The 22737-nt window shown below is 45.9% G+C and overlaps 1 protein-coding gene across 3 annotated transcripts in view; it reads right to left on the bottom strand.

Moving 5' to 3' along the window:
- Positions 1-6769: 6769 nt before the first annotated feature.
- SUSD6 (sushi domain containing 6) overlaps positions 6770-22737 on the bottom strand; it is an 83116-nt gene continuing 67148 nt past the window's right edge. For all 3 annotated transcript variants that reach the window (XM_069858311.1, XM_069858309.1, XM_069858310.1), the window contains 4 exons: positions 19557-19754; positions 16055-16193; positions 14430-14851; positions 6770-12630 (listed from right to left, as the gene is read on the bottom strand). In XM_069858311.1, the coding sequence (XP_069714412.1) occupies positions 12605-12630; positions 14430-14851; positions 16055-16193; positions 19557-19754 (785 nt within the window). In that variant the 3' untranslated portion in view covers positions 6770-12604. The remainder of the gene's footprint in view (positions 12631-14429; positions 14852-16054; positions 16194-19556; positions 19755-22737) is intronic.

The raw sequence follows: 22737 nt of genomic DNA on the forward strand, positions 1-22737 counted from the left end.
AGGTGGCTGCTCTAACAATAAGGAAGCCCAGCTTAGGAATAACACTTTCAAGGCCCCATTCTTGGGCAAGTGTTGCATAAAGTGATCACAATACATGTTAAAATCAGTCAGCTTACCTGGACCTTGCCTCAAGGCTTCCCTAGTATCTAACCAATGGTGGTGATCCTAATTTCTGGTCTAATTTCCATCAGGGTTATTTTAGACCCATTTATACCTGTGCCAGCACTCTGGTTGCTAACGGAGATTTGTTGTGATTTTTTTTTTCAAAACATTATCTTAATCTTAAATACAAATCATAGATTTGTTGGGGTCAGAAGGGACCATAAAGCCCATCCAGTTCCAAGCCCCTGCCAGGGGCAGGGACATCTTCACTACCTCAGGTTGCTGAAAGCCTCATCCAACCTGTGCTTGAACGTTTCAAGGGATGGGGCATCCATGGCTTAATCCTGTCCCTGCACTCTCTGATAAAGAGCCCCTTCCATTTTTCCTGTAGCCCCTTTCAGGTACTGGAGGGTCGCTGTAAGGTCTCCCTGGAGCTTTCTCTTCTCCAGACTGAACAACCCCAACTCTCAGCCTGTCCTTGTATGGGAGGTGTTCCTGTCCTCTGATCATTTTCGTGGCCTCCTCTGGACTCATTCTAACAGATCCATATCCTTCCTTTGCTGGGGACTCCTGAACTTGACACAATACTCCAGGTGAGGTCTCAGGAGAGCAGGGTAGAAGGGGAGAACCACCTCTCTCACCCTGCTGCTCACGCTGCTTTCAATGTGGCCCTCTTTAGCTCGACAAGAGCCAGCAATGTGCGCTTGCAGCCCAGAAGGCCAACTGTATCCTGGGCTGCATCCAAAGAAACGTGGCCAACAGGTTGAGGGAGGTGATTCTGCCCCTCTGTTCCTCTCTTGTGAGACCTCATCTGGAGTATTGTGTCCAGTTCTGGGATCCTCAAAATAAGAAGGATATGGAGCTGTTGGAACGGGTCTAGAGGAGGGCTACAAAGATGATCAGAGGGCCAGAGCACCTTCCATAAAAGGGCAGGCTGAGAGAGTTGGACTTGTTCAGCCTGGAGAAGAGAAGGCTCAAAGGAGATCTTACAACGACGTTCCAGGTCCTGAAAGGGGCTACAAGAAATCTGGGGAGGGACTATTCATAAAGGCTTGTGGTGTTAAGACAAGGGGGAACAGATATAAACTGGAGAGGGGCAGATTTGGACTAGGCATTAGGAAGAATTTCTTCACCATGAGAGTGGTGAAGCACTGGCACAGGTTGCCCAGGGAAGCTGATCTTTACGGTCCTTTCCAAACCAAACTATTTGATGATTCTATGATTCTCATCAATCAGCTCCCCCAGGTCCTCCTCTGCCGGGCAGCTCTCAATTGCATCATCTCCCACCCTGTATTGACGGATTGCCCCAACCCAGGTGTAGGACCTTGGACTTGGCCCTCTTGAACCTCATGAGGTTCACACAGGCCCACTTCTCCAGCCTGTCCAGGTCCCAAACTTGCTGAGGGTGCACTCAATCCTGCTGTCAATATCATTGATGAAGATATTAAACAGCATTGGTCCCAGTACAGACCTCTGAGGGACGCAGATTGTCATGGTCCAAATTAATCTTCCATATACTTGGCATCGCTCCCATATCTGGCAGCACTGGCAAGTGTGGAGGCCACCCCAGGAATGTTTTAAACCAGCATTAGGAGCTCAAATAATAGACACATTAGACTGAAAGCAACTGGCTGGCACAGCAGCTGCCCCCAGCCCAAAAGGCAGTGGTGTCTGGGTGACGGTGTGTCACACCGGCACTGCTGGAGGGAGTCTGTGTGTTCCTCATCCCATTTAGAATCATAGAATCATTAGGTTTTATGAGACTTTTGAGATCCCTTCATGCCACCAGGGCTTGGGTGGACAGTGATGAGATGTTGCTGTGTGGGTTTTTCCTCCCATGAAAAAGGCCAAGATGGAACAATAATTTGCATCCTCAAAGCCAGACAAAAAAGTCTCCAGTACTGGAGGACAAGGATGGCTTTGTATAAATGAAGAACGGGGAAGAAACAAAGGAAGGAACATGTAATCTCCCTAGACTTCTCATAATTGTCTCTGCCAATTGCAGGAAGAAACTACAAGATACTAATTCTTGGTCCTGCCCTCACAGGGACCAGGACCAACCCAACAACTGATAAACCAACCAAAGCAGAATGCTTTGCTCCCTATTGCACTACTAAGCAAGAAAACCTAATTCCAGGGCCTCAGAAGTACCCCAGCACCACAGACCTCTCTATCCAGACCCTTCCCACACTCCATTCAACTGCATTATTACCACCTTGTTCCGAAATTCCTGATTTTGCAGCCAAAATGCAGTAAAGAAGAAAGCTCACCTTCCCATATGGCTCTCCCAGAGTCCCCGCTGACCTGTCTTGCACTGGGAACAGCAGTTTGATTCCCCAGGGCATGGCCCTGACTGGTTTATCTCAAACTAATCAGCCACAAGGCAGAATAAGAAGGGAGTGATTAAGTAGCAGGTGTTGTCCTTGTCACTATACTTCCAAGACTGAGGAGAATCAATACCTCTGAACTGCCATTTCTGTCAATCCCTCCAGGAACAGCCTGTGCTGGAATAAAGGGGCCAATCCTTGGGGCAATGTCTGGATCACTGCATGCAGAAGAAACTGGAGCTCAGAGCTGAAGCAGAAGTCTGAAAGAAGACATTCTGAAAGTGTCAGTAACAGCATTTGTCTCTCTGCCTGCAACCTGTCCACAGGTATGACCTGGAAAAGGTTACTTCAGTATTCTTTGCCTTGTTTTTCGCCTTCCCTGCCAACAGGGACAGCGTGGGCCTTCATACCCACTATGATGCCGTGAGGACAAATTCACAGTTATTTGTGAGGCTGTTGAAAATGCACCAGGGAAGCACAACAGCAGTAGTCAACAGTTTCAGTAACAAACCAACTATTTTAAGGCTTCCTAGAGGATGCAGCTATTCGGAGCCAGGTTACATTTACAAAAGGAGACACAGACTGTAGGATGGCAACAACTTTGTCTGCAGGGTGAACCCAGGATCATAAATCTCTTTGAAACAGCCATTGCAGGGACACTGCTGCCAGCCTGTATGGGCTGATGGAGATGGAAGAAAGTAATTTGTGCAAGACTGCTGTCCTATCCCATCTGCAGGGAGCCTCACACTGCCCTGCAGCACCCAGGGATGGGAGCATAAGGAAGGAAACCCAGTGCTGCAGCCCCTTGGGTGCTAAGTCTCCTGCTTTTGGTTGCTATTGGGCTTGTCTAAGAAGGCTTAATTGACTGCATTTTCTTCAACAGAAAAGCTTTGCTACTCAGAAACCTGGATCATGGTCCTCTCAATATGTAAAAATTTCTAACTTGAGTTTAAAGATGGACGTTAGAGACTTTCTAAGTGTGGGTAGCACATTAGCCCTTCTTAAGGGAGGGTCTGCCCAATTGGCACAGCCAGTGCAGAAGCAAATCCAGCTGCACGCAAGCTGTGGTGAGCAGCTCTGCCTAGCCCAGCCCCAGCCTTGCTAACAGCATCCCTTGCTGCCATCACTCTGGAAGGAGGGTGTGTGCTGCCTCTGCAAACTCTCTAACCTCTCCTGCCACCTGTCTGCCCCTGGACCGCAGGGAGATGACAGACCTATATGTGGGAGGTGGAAGCAAGTCTAATTAGATGCACACCTTCAGACAGCAGTGGCAAGGGGAGGGACACCTACCTGCTGCCAAAGCTTCCTAGACATTCTTGAGAATCCAGTGCACACTCCGGACCACTGTGGCTCCCCATCCCTCCCTGAGAGCATCAGCCCTGTGTCCAGTAGTGCCCAGGAGCTACCGGCTGCCCCAGAGCTTCTAGGCACCATGGTTTGGCACATGCAGGACCAGGGAGAGCAGGTCTTCCCCATGAAGCAGGTTCCCACAGCCTCAAGTGGGATCCAGAGGCCTGGAAAAACCCCACCTGCCAGGCAGAGCTCCTAACACAGCATAGTCTTGAGCAGTGTCCCCTAAAGTAACTACAAGGAGACCCCAAGCAGCATGCGTGGAAAAGCAGACAATGAGACCAGGATGTTTGTACTCTGAATGCCAGTATGTTGGCACCAATATGTGCTTTCTTGCCCCCAAATAATTTTTTGCAGATGTAACGTGCTAAGCCTGAGCTGTGTCCCCCAGACCCACTCTAAGCTCAGTGTAGGCCAGATGACAGAAAGCTGCCAAAGGACAACCACACGCTGAGGCCCCCTTGGGTCTCTTCAGCTCTGCTGTGTGCTCGGCTGGGCTTCACTCAAAGTTAAGGTGAAGACTTTGCTGGCAAACATTATCCTCCTGCAAAAGGGAACAGAATTGGAAAGTCCATGCTGTGCATTTGTCCACCTCTTCCGCTGCACCCAAGGATGTCAGCTTGGTGCTGAAGGAGAACATTGCAGTTTTGCCAAGTACTGCAGAGGATGAGGGATAGGGGCTGGCAGCATGTCCCAGCCAGACCCTGCTCTTTTCTTACAGCACTTGGAAGGGTCCCTTCTCCATGGCCTGCTGAGCAAACACTTGCTTTGCAAAGCATGGGGCTCACTGGCAAGTAGCCTATTGGCATCCTTCTGCTCTCAGGAGGGGGAATCCTAGATTTTGTGACACCCCTAAAGTCAAGTCAGATGCTGGGAGAGCTGTTAATGCAGGGACAAAACTATGGTACATCAAAGGATGATTTGATAACAATCCCACCACAAAGCTTTCCAGTGGTGGTATTGTGGCAGGCACCAGCCAGGACAGTGAGGAAAGGCTCCAGACACATGTGATCCTGTTAAAGAGTTAAAGCCTGTGTTTGTAATGGGGCTGGTGTGTCCATGGCTTTGTGTTCCTGGAAAACCCACATGTATGGAACATCCTGTTTGGGAGCTGGGCAGTATAGCTCGCCGGATGGCAGGACGCCTGGGAAGGGCAGGAGCCCATCTATCCCCTTTCCTGAGCAAATTTCTCAAAGTGCCTTTGTGGCAGGGTCAATGTCTTTGTGGTGAGGCTGTTTTTCTTGAAGAGGTGTTTGTGCATGCCCTGGCCTTTCTGCCCTTTCTGGGATTTTTCCAGACCACCCACCTCAGGCTGGCTTCCCTGGGGCTGCGCTCATTTCTCATTGCAGGCACAAACCAGAGGTGACAAATTATTTCCTATGAGTCTAACAGATAAGAGCTGCAGAACAAGTAAGGCATGTTCCCTGGTTCCCAGAATTGCTGTGGCAGGAGAACACAGCCCAGTGAAAAATAGTAATAATTTAAAAGCAATTCTTGGAGGCCATGGTGCCCAAGTGCCAACGTTCTGCTATAGGAGCGCAGGCACAGCCCACAGAGCTCCAGTTTCACAGTGGCAAAACTAGAGCAAGATCAACTTGCTGTGTGGGAATAACTTAAGGAATAAATGGAAACTGAAGGAAGGCAGATGTTGCCTCTTCCTTTTGCTTGTTCCTTGAACCTGCCTGTTCCTACATGGAGAAGGAAAAAAAAAAAGTGAATATACGACAGAATTAACATCTTTGAGGACTTTGCTTTCAACAAGTTGGCTAAAATGATCTCCCTCCCTTTGTCTCTCTCTCCCTTTCCTATTACACCACCAACAGTTTTCATTAAAAGAAATGACTTCTCATTAGAACAGTTGCCTCAAAGGGCAGAGTTACCTTAGGTTTTCACAGCAAAGCAAACAATAGAAAAGGACTGTATGTAGCACTAACAGAACAAGAGTTCATTCCTTTGCAGCTTCTGCCATCCTCCCGGTGCAGCACAATTACACAGAAGGGGGAAGAGCAAAGCCTGAACTCGGCCTCACCTCTGCACTCACACCTGCACTGTCTATACCCAGGTATTTGAAAGATCCCTCCAACGGCTCCTAGTACTGCCCTGCTATCTGCTTTGGATTAGTAATTTGCAAATCAGAGCTATCTTCCCCCAAACACAGAGCTATCCTCCCTCTTCCTGTAACTATCCTCTTTTCTTTCTAGAATTTGAGTTTCATTAGCCATTTATTATATTCACCCCTTCTTCCTCTCCAAGTCCTCTGATGCCATACATCAGCTCTTTAAACCTTTCTCCCCCTCTCCTTTCTCATCTTTAACAACTTGGCCAGTGTCCCCTGAATTACTGTTCCCAAGGGCCCCATCAATGACAGAGACACCACAATCAGCCACTGGTGCTATAGTCATCAGTGCAGGTTCCAAGCCCAGCAAGCAGGGGACTGCAAGAAAACCACAGAACAGTTACTTCAGATAGTCCCCAAAACACATGTTCTCTCTTTACATCAAATCTAGACCCAAACTTATTCCCTCCTCGAGGCCTCTCCATGGCTTTTGCCCAGCCCACACCTCCTGACACAGTCAACCTCCCTTCCTTCACTGCTATTGCCTTTTCTCCTGTGCACAGACCCAGCAGGAGCACATTTCTAACTGCTGCCATGGCAGAGCCAAGCAACTGCGTGTCCTCTTCCCAGCTCCCTTCCTCTCCATTGCTGACTGATCATTGTTTCTGGCTGCCAGGAAACTCAGACCTCACAGGTTATGCGTTTGATCTGGGGAGCAGACAAATGGACAGAACATGTGCAGGGCTTTTCCCCCACGTTAGGAAGTTGCTATACTTCTACAGCACTGTCTCCCCAGCCTCATGCAGCAAGTCTACACGTTAAATCAGGAGGCTTCACATGGAAGACACTGCACTGCAACAAAATCGCTAATGGTCTGCTAGATCTCCAGACCATAGGGCCCAAGCAGTTAAAAAACGACACAAGAAATTACAGATCCACTTCAAAAGAACTTTTTTTTTTAATTTAGAAATGCAGTTATATACATAGAACAGTTAAATTAAACTTTGTACAAATATTAAAATACTATCTTCACACCCACTGCAATGTACAGGATACCAGAAAATATATATAAAATAAAGCAAAATAAACCCGACTGAGTGACATCCTGCACAGCATCAGTTATGGTTTTGTTTTAAATCCCACACATATATGGAGTACCATTCTGCAAATAATTCCATAGTGGCGCAATTGAGATAGAAAGAAAACATACAGGAAAGAAAAGATTAATGCACAAAGGCAATCAAGCTCCCCTTGCATTTGCATCAGCAACCGCTAGCAGTGTACCCACCGCATCACAGGACACCTGCTTCACAGGCAACCTCACTTTGTTTTCTTTTGGAAGGAAGCAGATTTGAGAATTGGAACTAAAATGTTTTACAGCACAACTCAGTTGCCTCTGTCCTTGCACACCCCAGGACAGAAGCAAAAGCACAGCTTACAAAAATCTTATGCAGAGCATCAGTAGAACCCATTCTGGTGGGTACATACATCCAGACATCATCTGCAGAAGGCTGAGTTCGGCAGCAGTGCTGAACACAGGGTCCTGAAGAGAAGTGTAGAGAAGTGGCATGCTGTGTCCTGGTGTGGAAGGGCAGGAGGGGTGAAGGATTGAAAGGGGGCTTATTTCCTGTATAAAAATATGCCTTAAAATGAAGCCTGCTCTAGGAAACCTCTCTGCGCTTTCAAGGTGTGTCATGAATGTTTTCTAATGAAGTTCTGCAAACACAGGTTTTCACAAAGATCAAGTTCAATCTGCAGTTCCCTAGCAAGGACTGAAGGGTGAGGACAGGGTGAGGCAGGATGTGCAAAATGGACGGGATTTATTGCATTTATATACAGAAACCAGAAAGTGAAATTGATTTAATTAGTTATCTGGATAGAGTAATAAGGCAGATTATTTCTTTTTTTCTTTTTTATCAGAACAGTAAAACCAAATTTTGCAAAAATGTTCCAAAAAAGTCAACAAGGAAATCTCAGTGTGTCCAACCAGTTGAATGTTAATACTTTTTTATACAGCAAGCCTACTGGTGTCTGCTAAATCACTGAACCAAAGCACAAGCCTCCTTACAACCTAGTCATGAATGCATGAGCCCATTAGCTGGCAGCTTACCTGTTTTCAGTCATAATTCTTCCTTACCCCGACCTTGTTTTCCATTTTCTGTGCTGCAAATGACTTAATCATCACATTATTTCCAACAGCTGAGCCTACTGCTCTTTTAGCTCCATTCCTCAGTACTGATCCAAGTTATCCACCTCTGGGAGCATCTCAGGATGTCTACCCCAAGGCAAGTGGAACAGATTTCTTCCTAACACGCCCAACGTCTCCATGTGCTAAAGGCCAAATGCAGGCTCCAATGCATTAGAAGAATTGCCACACTGTAGCTGAGAGGCTTAGGAGAAACCTTAGGGGAGATGTCCAGTGGATGAACAACAAGCAGCATGCTTGCTGAGTAAGTGTTCTTCTATACAGCAAGTTCCCTGGTGCTCAAGGAAAAGGTTAAAAATGCATTAAGCTCTTCTCTTTCTTAAAGTCGTAAGGTTTTAACACTGCAACAACTCCACAGGCTCACATGCTGCAGCATGTGCATATCTCCTCCCAACTTCATTTTTTTAATGATGGGGAGGTGCAAGCTATTTAAAACCAGAATGCACAAAACTATCTCTCACCAATGCTGCTGACACCCCTCAAGGTGGCAGGAGGCTCCGACACAATCATTTGAGCTGAGCTTCATGATGCAAGCCCTGACAGGAGACCGCCCTGCTTCCCTGTGAGTTACTGTCAGCCTCACTGTCTGGTTCTCTCTGACTGGTCCAAGTTCTGCACCCCCTGGGCTAGAAACACTGCAGCAGGTTGCAGTTCATTTATTTTTTTTAAACCTATGCAACCGAAAGAGAGCAAGGACGTTTTTCTATTGCACATAGTACTTTGAATTTCTGAAATGCCCTTTTAATTTTTTAACCTATCAGACTCAAAAAAAACCCCAAAACCAACAAAACATAAATCTTTGAAATAAGTGCTAGTTTTACTTTTCCAATGTAATTAAATAATTTGTGTATTCTTGAATATCACAGGATCCAGCATGTATGACAATGTGAGATGGTTACGTCAGGAGTGTTAAATAAGAAGAAACATCTCCCTCGGATTCTTCTGCCAGACACAGGTGAGGAAAAAAGGTAAGGAGGCTGTGGCCTTATCAGCAAAAGAAAATAAAACAAAAAAAAATAAATTTACTGAGTTATATCTTGCAGGGCTGAGCCCCTGCGCTCCCCCACCTGCCACAATGAAGATCCAGGCTGCATCTACCTATGGCAACAGCCAAACAGGACACAATCTTTGCTCAGAGATAATGAACACTCCCAAGACAAAGCAGAGCTCACAACTGAGGGATCTTTAAGCGTCAGCCCTTGCTCCCACAGGTAAAGACAGGATTGAGTGCAATTTAGTTTTTCCTAAATCTCTGCCCGAAAGACTTCTGGATCCTTCAGCCTCCACAAAATTATAACAAACATGCATGAGTAACAATCACCTGATTATCAGTAAAGTGAGGCCTTGCTCCCCCTTCCCTCTTGGAAAAAAACTGTCAGACATCTCTCAGGTTCCTCCCCAGCCATTACATCTCACTTTATATGAAAATAACTCTAAAGCTGAGGATGTGGGCAAGAGGAACGTGATGCTACCATACCGTTTCTATGTTCTGGCTTGCACAGGTCCTTGGGGCCCATTCCCACAGGTGTTGCTGCAAATGACAGGCTCTTCTGCAAGCACTGGAAGCATCACCTGGGGTCACCAGCCAGCACAGAAGAGACTGGCCTGGGAGCTGCTGGTTTACTCTCTTGGCAAGCCAACAGAAGCTGCCTGTTTATGCCTAATCACAAGATCTACACTTGCATATTTCTCTCCACCTCCGCATTTCCACCCCCCTCTTAGTAAAGCCATTTCCCACAATTTCTAAAAATGAGACAAAATCAAAGGACTCCCTCTTCTGTGCAGCTTTCTTCCTTCTCTTCCCCGCCCAAACTGACTTTTCTCTCCCAAAATGGCAGCTGCTTGCGATACAGTAGCAGGGAGAGGAGGCAGGGCCACATGGTACCTGGCTGAGCAGGCACCCATCCAGGGCAAGGTCAGGCCTCAGGATCAGCTTCCAGCTCGGTTACAGAATTCTCACCAAGCCAGTGTTAACACTAAGTTAAAGGACTGTCCCTTGCAGGATGACAGCATGTACCTAACTTCTACATCTTGATTGATGAGGGTCAGTTTGAGTAGACAGGACCTTAAACGCATAAACAGCAACTCCTCTAGCTCTTAGCTGGTTAGGTAGCAGAAAAGAAGTCACATTCTTCCCTTCACACCCTCAGTCTTAACCACTACACTCAATCCCTCCCCATCTGCCCTGATAGAAGCACTGAATGAAGTAGTTCGCTCAAGCTTAGACTATTTCCAAGGTAGGAGTTTCATACAAACTTTCCCACACTTATTTTCTAGGATTCCAATAGCAGATGCGTAAACAACATTTGCCTCCACAGTACTTGAAGCTGAGTCACTGCAGCCCACTGTAAAACTACATGGGATTTTCATCATCCAAACTGAACAAAAAATTACCCAAACTGGATTTATCAAATCCTTGTGTTAATGCAAGGTAACATGAGCAATAGGGAAGGAAGTCTACAATACTGTATTTTTAAAGTAATAACATCCCTCAAGGATGGGGAAAATAGGATTCTTCCATCCACAGGCACGCACCGTCCCAGGTGTCCTGGGACTTAACAGCTAATCAGGAACAGAGGCAGAAGGTACATGGCTGGATAGTATGGCCAACCCCCATTTCCAGGAACTGGAGCTAAGCTACAGTGATTTTATACATAAAGATGTTGTGTCACTTTTACCAAGTGCTGTGACAGTACGTTCCTGAAACAACAAGGATGAGGATAGAGAAGATCATATACCTAAAGCAAAGCAGCAAAGACAGCATCCTTATTTACCTACACATTACCACATGATGTGTAAGGCCATGATATTTTGCTCCTTCAACTCAAAACTTTAGCAGCTTCTCACAGGGCAAACTTTCCCCTAGTTACTCCAAGACAGTTATGACAAGGTACACATATCTAAGAAGCCAGCTCTTCTTGCTGAAACCAATCCCAGGAAACACATGTCCAGATCTCCCCGGTTAAGAACCTTACAACCACCACAATGCTTTTGTGTTTAAATCACCTAACCCAGGTGAATGTGGCTTCCTGTTATCAGCAATCAAGATATTCTGACCTGCCCTGAGGCAACTGTGGGGGCAGAGGTATACGTATTTTTGGATTTTCTTTTCCCTGCTACCATTACTTGAACAAATCTTCAAAACTTAGGTTCAGGAATAAGCTATGATGTCCTCTGGCACTGCTGTCAACCTTCCCTCACAGCAATGTGAAACTGTGTTGTATTTAGGAGAGACTTTATAAATGATGACTATGCTTGGCCACCAGGAAGTAGCCCTTTAGGATAAACAGCAGACTCTTGCTGTATGGAACTAGGAAAATACACTAGCCTCTGAGACGGTAACTACCCAGGATTCAGATACCAAGGTACCTAGCGTGGCTAGAAAGGTAATTTGTACTAATGGCACCAGCCATTCATTACCCACAGGCATTTTTTTCTCTTGACATTTTCGAACACCAGAACCACTTCCAGATTACATCTGAAAAGCATTACCCCTGCCTGAAGATCCAATCAAAACAAACCCAGAACTACCTTAACTGAATAAGCTTTGAGACACACAGCTTATTCAGAAGAGCAGGGCCACACTTTGGTTCCAGTTCTGATGCCTCAGTGAGTGGGGTTAACTCATAGTTACATAGGGTTCATTAACTGAAAGTCACATCCTCCATGCTTTCTGGACCCTGCTAACCACTGGCCGTTCTCCAAGGCTCTCCTACAACCTAACATCAGGAGCTGCTCTGGCAACAGACCAAAGCAGTACAGTCCCAGTTCCAGCATCTAGAACCACAGCATAACCAGGTGGGCTGCACAGGTAGAGAAGGAAGGAGAACACAAATGACTTCTCAGGAATGGGCTCCTTCAGAGATGGTTTTTGACAAGAGGGCAGAGGGCATTCCTACACGTTAAGACTTCTCACCCTTTAGCACTCTAGCAATTCTCAATGAACTGTTATTGCACAGCCAAGTTGTCACACAGCTCACCTCATCTGAGGCGCTTCTAGGTATCACAAGCTTCCCCATAACTGGGATCCCTCTCAAGCCCAGCTTCAGTCCCAGTGAGGCGTTTTGTCCTGCCCTATCACAACAAGGATGCTGGAAGAAGAGCCTATATAACATATATACGCACATATAAACTGTGCCTGCACCCAGTGAGCAAGCAGTTTTAACCCGTGCTGTTCTGGGCAACAGAAGGGCTAGAGGCGCTGATAAGCTGCAACAAGCCAGTGCGAGGAGGAGAAAGGCACAAGAAAAGAGCAGCTCTTCAGAGGCTGCTGTCAAACATCTGGCTGGGGAAGAAGGGAGGAGAGCTCAAATCCACTCTGTTCCTTGAGCCACTGATGCAGGTGGAATGGGGAAGCCAGCGCTGCACCAACTCCACAGGTGCATCCAGGAGGCAACATCTGGCAACATCCTTTGGCTCTTCAGCTGAGGGCATCTCTACTCAGAGGTAATCCAGGGCACAGCTCACAAGGACAGGGAAGGCTGCACAGAGTGCTTCTGTCCTGAAGGCAGGGGGAAAAGGAAGAAATCCAAGAGGGAGAAGGCTAGACAAACACAGCAGGCCTCATGCTTCCTTCAATAAGGGAATATCTGAATGGTGAAGAGGGAAAAAAAAAGAAAAAGTTGTCAAACTTTAGCAATCCAATGCATGCCAGAAAAACTACTGGTGAAAGCAAGACAGGCTTCACTTCCACAGTATGATAATGCAACGGTCTCCCTGCCATCACAACACAGCAGAAGGGTCCCCTGGAGGGCTCTGTGCCAACCTTCCCCTGAGAACGGGACCATCACCAGCTCCAGCCCTGAATATCTCCAAGGACAGATACTTTATCACACCTCTGGGTGCCCATCTGGCCCTGCATCATCCTCCTAGTGCAGAATATTTTCCTAACATGCAATCTCAATCTATTAAGTTACAGCTCATGGCCATTGCCCGATGTTATATCACCTGGCCAAGAAGAGTTTGGCTCCACAGTCCTCTCAACACCCTGCAAAGTAATTGCAGTCAATTGTTGGCTTAGCCCTTAGTTGCTGCTTCACCAGCCTCCCAAGTCATTCCCCACAGGCTCTGAGCTATCTTGGCAGGCCTCCAACAGAGCCTGTCCACCTTCTCCACATCTCTCTTGAACTGGAGGTCCCTACAAAATACAGTTTTCCCAGCAAAGCCTCATCAGTGTTTAGGGGAAGGTAATAACTTCCCTTAAGAGTAACAGTTTCCTCCTTTCCCTAGACCTCATCAATCTTCAGTTCTTTAAAACATGCAAGATATTTCTATGACAGGCATGGTTGGAGATAACGTAGATCACACCTGCCCTTATTTAACTGGAAGAAATGCAACATCCTCCAGAAGCTGCGGCTTCCTCATCTTTGAGCCATAAGGGTGAGTTTTAAGGTCTCCTGCTGTCAGGGGCAACCTGCTACTGTACAACATGCCTTAGAGGCAATACACGTTGTAGGCAGTGCTAAAAATGACAGTGCAGAAACAACATCCTCTATTGTCTACACTGCAGACAATGTTTGTTAAGGTCCGCTTCTGGATTTCTGCTGTTTACATACTTCAGGTTTAATGCCCATCTCAGGACAGGCTGCCATTTCTGCCCCTTAGCAGAAATCCCCTTTAACTGTTTTTACTGTAAGGGTTCTGGATGGCATTACTACAGCTGTAGTTTGACACCATGGAAAGGAGAAGTTCTGCCCTGAGCTACCTACAAGCCAGTTACGCTTCTTGCCTAAGACACAGCAGTCTCTGCAGAAGCAATCTTAAGCTGCAGCTTCACATTAATTCTGGCTCTGTAAAGCCAAGCCTTCAAGGCAGAACAGTGAAGAAAACAAGATGCACTGTTTAACAGACTTGCTCCTCTACCCTGTGCAGTAAGTTCAAGTACACCCCTTTTAGGTTGTCTCGCATGCCAGGCTTGTAGCACTGTATGCACCGTGGCAGTAAGCTGCTTACCAAAACAGTCTAAAAGTGAAAAAGCCCAAACATCACAAAGGGTTTGTATTCCAAGCATATGCTCCTGCTCCAACCAATTCATTTTCAACAAATACAGTTACTTTACTACATTTGCACTGTGATGCTGGAGGCTGTCATTTCTCTGCAAATCCTTTGCTAAGACAACAGGAGTAAGCAGCAGAACCTCATCAGTCTTTCCAGACTGCCCCAGGCTCCTACTCTAACAGTGTTGCATACTTTAAGAAGAAGGTATTAAACACTCTTTGCACATCTAAGTTATGAAATATGCCACTGAGACTGGGACACCTCTTTTTGAAAGCTCCTCTCATGCCCAATGTACATAGGGGCATTCCTTGTCATTTTCATCCTACGTAGTCAACTGCAGAACCTACTTTTATACAGGTCTCATTCAGCATGTCTTGCCCAAGTCACTTACCATCTGTGTATTCCTCAGAGGAAGTGAGTGATAAAAGGCTCTGTATGTCACTGCTTTCTGAATCTTGGACCTCTTTGTGTACAGGCCTACTGCTAGCCATGCCAGCTACCCAGGAAGAGGTAGCAGCCTGATGCACAAGAACAGTTTCAGAGCGCTGAGAGCCACTGGCTTCACACAGTCCAGAATGTCCGGGGGTTTCATCTTCTCTTTCAAAGCTATTGCAAGCCCCTTGGTCCTGCTGCTGCGTCTCTCTGGCTCCATTGTGCCCAGCTCCCTCTGAGAGCACTATCTGCACTCGTGAGTCCGAGGGTGGAATGCAGTTCCCTGCGCTGCCATAAACTGCTTCTTCATAAGATGGCAAGGCCACTTGGACACCATCCACCATGATAGAGACCTGATCTCCAGACACACCTTGGTCTCGTCTCAAAGGAAACAAAGAGAAAGGAAGGGAAAAGAAAAAAAATCATCAAATTAAGCATTTATGTTTTTATATAGATGTTGCTGAGAACTCCAGTAACCTCCCACAGCAGAACCCTAACACTCAGCACTCACTTATTTAGGAGAAAACAGACAGAAGCATGAATGGTGGTTTTACAAGGTCAAGCAACCATGACCTTGCACCCCTACTGTGAATTGCCATAAACATGAGCAGGAGCTGTAATTCACATTGCCCAATGGATTTAGGAGCCAGAGCTGAAAAGGTCACAGTGCCTCCACAGCTAAATCTGACAAAGATCATGACTTAGAGCCCTCTGCTGTCACGGCCTGCAGATAAAAAAGAGCTCTAATCACTGCTGATTTCAGCTTGTTACACTGCCATATTTTGCAACACCCAGCGCTGCCTGTTCTGCTACCTTTGCTGCTGTCAAGATAAGCTCTGATGGGGTGGGGTAGGGTAGATAGGTCTTAAATTACCTGGTGTGAATCACCTCGGCTCATGAGTCACAGCCTTGAGACTGAATTTTTTTTTCCAGTAGTTTGGACTTCTTCAGAAAAGGGCAGACTCCAGGGCCTCACCTCTCCATCTCCCTGCTGCTTGACAGCCATATCTCTGCTCTTATTTAAGGAGTATGAGTAGCTGGTTCAGAAGAGTGTCCAGAGTGACTTTGTCTACCTCAGCTGGCAGCAGTATTATGGCTGAGTCCCTTCTCTCATCCAAAAATCCAGACCAGAAGAGTCCTTCTCCCATAAAAGTGAACAATGGCAAATTTGCATGTGTATCTAATCAGTACTAACTGAATTTGTGTCCAGCGGACCTCAAAAACAGACTGGCCAAGATACATATATATACACCCAGACACTCCTGGTAGATATCCAAGGCTAGAAGAGGCAGAGACTGAACTACAGCCAGACTAGTAGGGATCATAACTTTACACATTCAAGGCCAAGGAAAAAGAGCAAGGATGGCATGTGAGACTGGGGGCTGCAGCTGGATATGACAGACCATCATTTCAGCCTACTGCTGGACCACAGGGCAGAGGTGCCATTGAGGTGATGAAAACCGGAACAGAGAAGTAACGGGATAAGTTGCTCCAAAACGAAGGCCTAAGCCAAGTTCCTTAATGGGTTTCTGCTGCAAAGAAACAGGATGCCTCCGAGGCCCTCCAAACCCCAGCTATGCTTACCTGCTATGATGGAACGACTTCAGCTTTGGCTGCAGCAGAACAAACAGCACAACTAAGAGCAGAATCAGGGCGACGGAGCTTGCAGTGGAGGCTACTATGGACAGCGTGGGAACTCCAATTGTTGGGGGAGAATCTTTTTCTACAAAACCAAGAGAAACATAAGGTAAAGTGATTCACTTCCTTAAATATTAGAGAGGAATCCACAGGGAAGGAAAAACATCCACATTGCCTTCCAGTAGGAATCATACTGGGGTGCACATGTGAGAAACTCATTTCCTACACAGTCAAAGCACACAGCCCTGTCTTAGAGGACAGTTCAGAGCTCAAGCTGACACCTCTCCACTAGCTGTAATGGGAATCTAAACCATAACATGAACATACAAGGGTTCTTTGGAAAAACACAAGGCAAATAGAAAAGCAGCGCAAGGAGGCCACGAGAATTGATAGATGGTGGCAAGGGTCATGCTATATATAGATCTGGTTAAGCAAAAGCTAAAAAAATGCCCAGATGGCACCAGCAAGGCCAATAACTGTCTAGCACAATAAGAAGGATATTAGGGTGAACAATAGGAAAACCTCCAAATAATGGGTTTTCTGGACTAATGGAACAGTCTCCCAAAGGAATGGGTGGAAGTCACCTGGTTGGGTGTATTTAAGACCCAACAAATATTCAGTTTCTTTCTCATTTAAACATATGCCAGGGAACAGAGGGAAAGCAGATGTTAGTTCAGGATGCTGAGTTTTCAGCATTAGATATGTGTATCCTGTTCACGTTGCTCCTTCCTCCCCTTTCCTGTGCAACTGTGAGGGAACCAATTCGGCATTTAAAAGTCCCTTGCAAGATGGGAATAAATTGGGAGTGCAGAGAGAATGTCCTGAGGCTGGTGGTATTGCCAAGCACTGCATTATCATGCCTAGAATGCTACACTAGTCCCTTCACCTCCCTAGAGTAAATAACTGCCTATATATGTGTTGCCTCTGTCCCTGATTTACTGTTTTTGGTAGAGAACCTCACTTCCCAACAGAAAACAAACCCAAAACCTATCATGCATTCCAGATTCAGGACATTCCCATGTATGCAATTCCTCAATTCCTTTTTGCTACGCTCAAAGCATTCTTCAGGAGCACAGGTCTGAAACTGGAGATGGATGTAGGACACACCTACAGGGATGATGGGGAAGAAGAGTGTTGGAACATTTTACAGAGAAGAAGGCCTGGATGCTGTGAGATTGTTTAATACTGAACAACTCTAACAAGGCCTTGCAACAGAGAGCCGAAAGATAAACAGGGGCCAGCTGGGAGGAATGTAGCGGCTAGTTCTGTGGGAACAAGCACCAGCTGAAAGAAAAACAATTGAAGAGAACTGTCAACATAGTTAAATTTAGTATAACTTGGTTTCTTAGCATGTGCAGTAGTTTAGCCAATAATATGTTAGTAATAGCTTTATGGACAGTTACCTTTAACCAATAATACACGGTAGATACTCTCGTGGGCACCCAGTTATGTAACTGAAAAGGGTTTATAAAGAAACAGCTAAGCTCAATAAAGTGAACACTCGCTGATCACATTGATCTCTGCGTTTTGATTCCATGCTCCCATCAACAGAAGAGCATGCAACAGAATTAAAAAAATTGGAGGTCCACTGTTTTTAAGTCTACAGTCTGAAATCTATGACCAAAACAGACATGTAAGCTGGAAAGTCAGTTCACATTTTCTGCATCTTCTCTTGGGGTCAAACCTATTGGCTAAGTTGCTTTGAATTTGTTTTCTTAAAATGTTTCAGAAGTAGCTCAACCTCTCTCCAGGGAAATACAATGTCTGGTATGTTTGTCCCTATGGCAAACAGGGTTGAGTAAGGATTTCTCCAGGGCACTGAGTATGCTAAAAGGGAAGGAGCTACACAATGCTGTAAAACTGCTCACCACCCAGGGTGCACTCCAGCACATTCACCATCTCATATTCAAATAAAACGTGCACTAACTCATATAATACACTGTCAAAAGGCCGTGAGGCTGTCAGGCTCAGAGCTATGCAAAACATCTGATGACTGCTAGGTATTTCTTATACTCTGTATGGAGCAGGTGGGATCTTATCCATTACCAATCATTTTAAGACCTACTGCCTTCTGCTCTACAGTCTCCCATCTCCTCCTTTCAGCCCTGTGAGATATACCTGCTAGTTAAACATCAGCTGCCTCTGACCCTGACCAGTTGTTTCAAAGCCTGTGCTGTGAAAACAATGGCTTTTTCACTGGGTCAGAGGCCTTTTTGAGGCCCAACATTTTTAATAAAAAACACTTATCCTTCAGGATGCTAATAAAATCTAAGGGACTGCTGTTCATCACAACACAATGTCTTCAGCCCTGATGTAGACCAAGTGCCATCATTCAGGACTGCCACACAGGGAACACTACAGCTTTATTCTCCAGCCTAAGTACAGCAAGGGGAAAGTGGACCACTGTGGAAAGGAAGCTTATGCTAAATTTGAAAAGTCTCTTCAGGATCTGCCTTCTGCCAAGTACACTCCCAGTTCCCTCCCTTATACATCACAGGAAGGGGCTATTGAGTGGCTGTGACAGAGACTGAGAAGACAATGCCTTTGGGGCAGGACAGGATGTTCCAGAGATCACAGATATGGAATGAGACCAATAAAGAACTCAAAGAAGGTGCTTTACTGTTTCCTCCTAATTAAGCTGACATATTTTGCTTTATGGGTTATGAGACTTAATCCTGGAGTGTACATCTTGCCGACACAGGATGGCAGAGCAATAAGACTCTTATCAACAAACCAAATGAAGAGTGGAAGGAGTTGGAGGCTGCAAGAGGCCTTTATCCAGTATGCATGCTTTTAAAACCAGAAAAGCGATAGGCAAACTAAAAGCTGCACATTGAACATGTTCCTGTGAACCTTTTCACTTTCCTGCTTTGATGGAGGAATCCCTGTTCAGCTGAGAGAGACCCACAAAACAAAAGCTGTCCGCTTCCATTGGGAGAGAAGTAGAAATCATTTGTCAGCAGCGTCCTTTCCTGCTCTCTGCAACAGGAGGCCAACACTTAGTTAACCTGTCTGCAAGGAAGATCAGCTCTACATACACACACACACGTGTGCATATGGACAGATGGGTCCACCACTAGGGGAGATGCACTGTCAAATCTACCAGGAGTAAAAACAGACAGCATGGAAAACGCTTTAGTCAGGGCCTCCCCCTTTCTGGGATGAGAGCTGTCAAAATAAGAGGCTCCACACAAGTAACAAACTGCCTACTTTATATCCCTTTCCATGGGTTGTCTCCTTGCATGAGGGATTGTGAGCTTGCAGCCCATGGGCTGTTATGGAAGAGACATTTTTATTAAAGAGCTGTGATTGTGAACTACATTTATGAAATTGCTAGAGCAGCCATATGGACTTCCTCAGCATCACACTGACTCGGTGTTTAAAGATAATGTGAAAAGCCAATGCAAGGGCAATTTTGACCATCACACTGAAGTCAGGGAACACTCACCCGGGCTAAGCCTGCAGCTGACTTCCATGGCTGGGTTCCACTCTCCATTCTTGCAGGTCAGGTATTTGTAATCTCCTTTCAGCATGTAACCTTCACTGCACAGATACTCTATGACTGTGCCCGAAGTCAGAGGGTCATTGCAGGGGCTAGGGTGGCATTTATAGCCTCCATTCTCAGGCTGTGGTGGCTGGGGACAATCTGGAAAAAAGAGAAACCATCACGGAAGTTACCTCAGAGGATGACATCTGTTGCACAATAGGGCACATAGGCAGACTTCCACCTACGAACACCCACTAAATTAAACTACCAAAACCAAGAAGAAAGATTTACACAACAGCAGAGAACATTGCTCAGTTTCACCTCTGATATGCCTTCAGTGATTGCCAAATACTGCTTGTTATCCCAGTAGTACAACCTAGTTGGCAGGCATCAGACCGGTGATATTTTTGAGTAGCGACATGCAAGTTTGTCACAACAGAGATTCCACATGAGAAAGCACCAAGGATTTTCTGGTGCTATCTCTTCCCCACAGCTGTTTCACTAGAGACTGGGAGGAACCTAACAGCCCGACTTTTCTATTAACCTGATACAGAAACAGAATGAGACCTCCTACTGAAATGAGTGAAGAATGCAAACACCCCACTGTACAGCAGGTACAATGTCAAGGTCCAGAGTTGCCCCACAGCGCGTTCTGAAAGCCTGTAAGAATACACCAATTTTAGCTGAAACAGATACACCACCAACAGTATGGGGAACAGAGCTTTGCCTTAGTAGGACCAAGTATCCAAGCTTGTTTTTAAAAAGGAATTAGTTATATTACAGAAATATTTCTAAAACCCCTAAATATCTCTAAAACATACATCTGTGAAGTCTGGAGCATGGAATGCAATTCATGTTTCTCCTTGCATCTCCTCTATCCAGACTACCAGGTACAGACATAACACATGCCAGAAATTTTCTTGTAGAATTTTCAATAGCTGTTCAAATCAAACCAACAAATCACAAATGAGGAAACTGCACTGAAAACAGGATATTTGTATTGCTTACAATTTCCTCTCCTGTCAGGTCACAGCGACCTTACAGAACAGCCCCAACACCCTGGGCTGGTGCCTTGCCTGGCTGGAACAGGGAGAAATCCACATCAGCTTCCAGCTCACCCAGTTTCAGCAAAGCTTGGTGATCTATGTCTGCCCTTAACCCCTGGGGCAGGCGTTCCCTGGTCCTGCCTCTAAGTGTCCTACTTACTGTGGGACAAACAGTGAGAAACAGCTGGGCAAAGTTCAAGCAAGTGGCTTTTGAGCAGATTTAAGAAGCAAATGAAAACTTTAGAGATTCATTCCACTGTGGAAAAACCTGCTGTGTTGCTGCAGTGCAAGCAACCCTTGAACCTGATCACATGTGTGAATGCATCATAGGTAGTGCCTTGTAAATGCCAGTAAACTCCACGATGAAGTGCTGAGTAAAGCCAAAACCCCTCTGGTATGAGTTCGGCCAGCTTTATAACTGCAATTCAGTTTACTTCTTGAGAGAAAAGGTTAACAGGGGTCTAAGCAGAAGGCTTTGTTCCTGAGGACATTTATTTTTAAATAACCTTCAGAGAAGCCACTGTTCTGTGTCTCATGAGTACTAACTACTGCTTCTTTTGTGTTTTATTTTTTCCTTTCTGTACTTTGTAACCAAGGTTTTAATCCTTTGCCTCATGAGGCTAAAACTTGCTTTCATTTTAAGTCTATCCAACACTTAGAATCAGCAGAAGCGACAGACTTGTGGCACACTTCACATTAAGGCACACAGACAAATACCTTGCTCCATCTGCAGCCTGAGAGGGGTGTTTCTTGCTAAACTGTGGGGACTTGTTTGAGTGCTAGAAATATTTTCAGCAGTTTAACAGGTACTTTTTTAGGCAATGGTAAAGAGTTGACTGCTGAGGGGGAAAACTCCTGTTGCCACAGCAGTTTGGAACAGAAGACACAACATCCCTACACCTTTTTATACCACAGGAGGCACCCAGAATTGGTTGGGAGCCACCTACAGCATGTCTCTGCTAACTGGTTGCAGCAAATGGAGTATGTTCCCTCTCTTCACCTTCTCCTGAGTAATACCAATGCATGGCCATTAAGCCACAAGCCCTTTCGGGCCAGGCAGTAGCTCATTTTTCAATTCCCCTTCTACTGTAAAATGCCACCTACGCTGACAAGGTTTCTGAGTAACATGCAAAAATCAGCTAGCCAACAAGAAAAAAGTGTTCATTTAAATTGTGGTAGCACTCTCCAAGGCTTGTGGTATCCCATCAGTTACCTAGAGAACCTTGGTCTGACTTGGCCTCCTCACGCAATAGCTTCAGGAGGGTATCTGCAGCTACACACGCAGATCGGGTTCCTCCCCACCACCGCAGGCCACTTGGCACAAAAGGAGAGAAGCAGTCGATAACTGCGTTCAGTCAGTTGTCCCTGACTTGTCCTCTTCACACAGGGAAGAGATTGCAGAATTAGTCACATCCCTCCCCCATCCACCCCAGCTCCTTAGGTAATTTGTCATCACAGCATCCAAGAGCATCAAAAGGATTTTAAAATGTCACATTCACTGTGACAGAAAAACAGTGTTTATGTGCTAAGGAAATAGATAAAAAAGGATCTGGATCAGACAGTCAGAACATGAATGCCCTCCACCATCAACCTGACTGAGAATCTCTGGGCAACTCCAGCTCCCCTGTAAGACCACCTAAACTGTCTTTTGCAAGGTGGACGCATGGGAACTAAGAGTCACAGGGCCTGCAGCATTGGAGAGAGCTACTAGACAATGGTTTTGATTTTACAGATTGCTGGAGGTGGCCCAGGCAAGAGTGGGGTGGGCAATCAATGGGACCAAAGAAACTGAGGAACCCAAACACCTCTGCTCCCAGCTGGACCAATTCCCTTCTCCTGGCATCTGAGAGCTCAGTACTTCTGCAAACCAAGACCCAGTCCATCTTAACAGAGGCACCCAGAAAGCTTAGGACAAACAACTTAGTTTTCCACTACAGTGATCTGTTTCTATATTTTCAATCTGCGCAGCTTCCACATGCTCCATGACAAGCTTCTTGAATTGTCTCTGTATGTGTGCCCTAAAGGGGGACTAACAGAACAAAAGGTAGAGTCTCATTCTGCACAACTTTTCATCTCACCAAACAGCAAAGCTTACA

This window comes from Phaenicophaeus curvirostris, chromosome 5 (assembly GCF_032191515.1).
Source record: "Phaenicophaeus curvirostris isolate KB17595 chromosome 5, BPBGC_Pcur_1.0, whole genome shotgun sequence".
NCBI classification, from domain to species: Eukaryota; Metazoa; Chordata; class Aves; order Cuculiformes; family Cuculidae; genus Phaenicophaeus; species Phaenicophaeus curvirostris.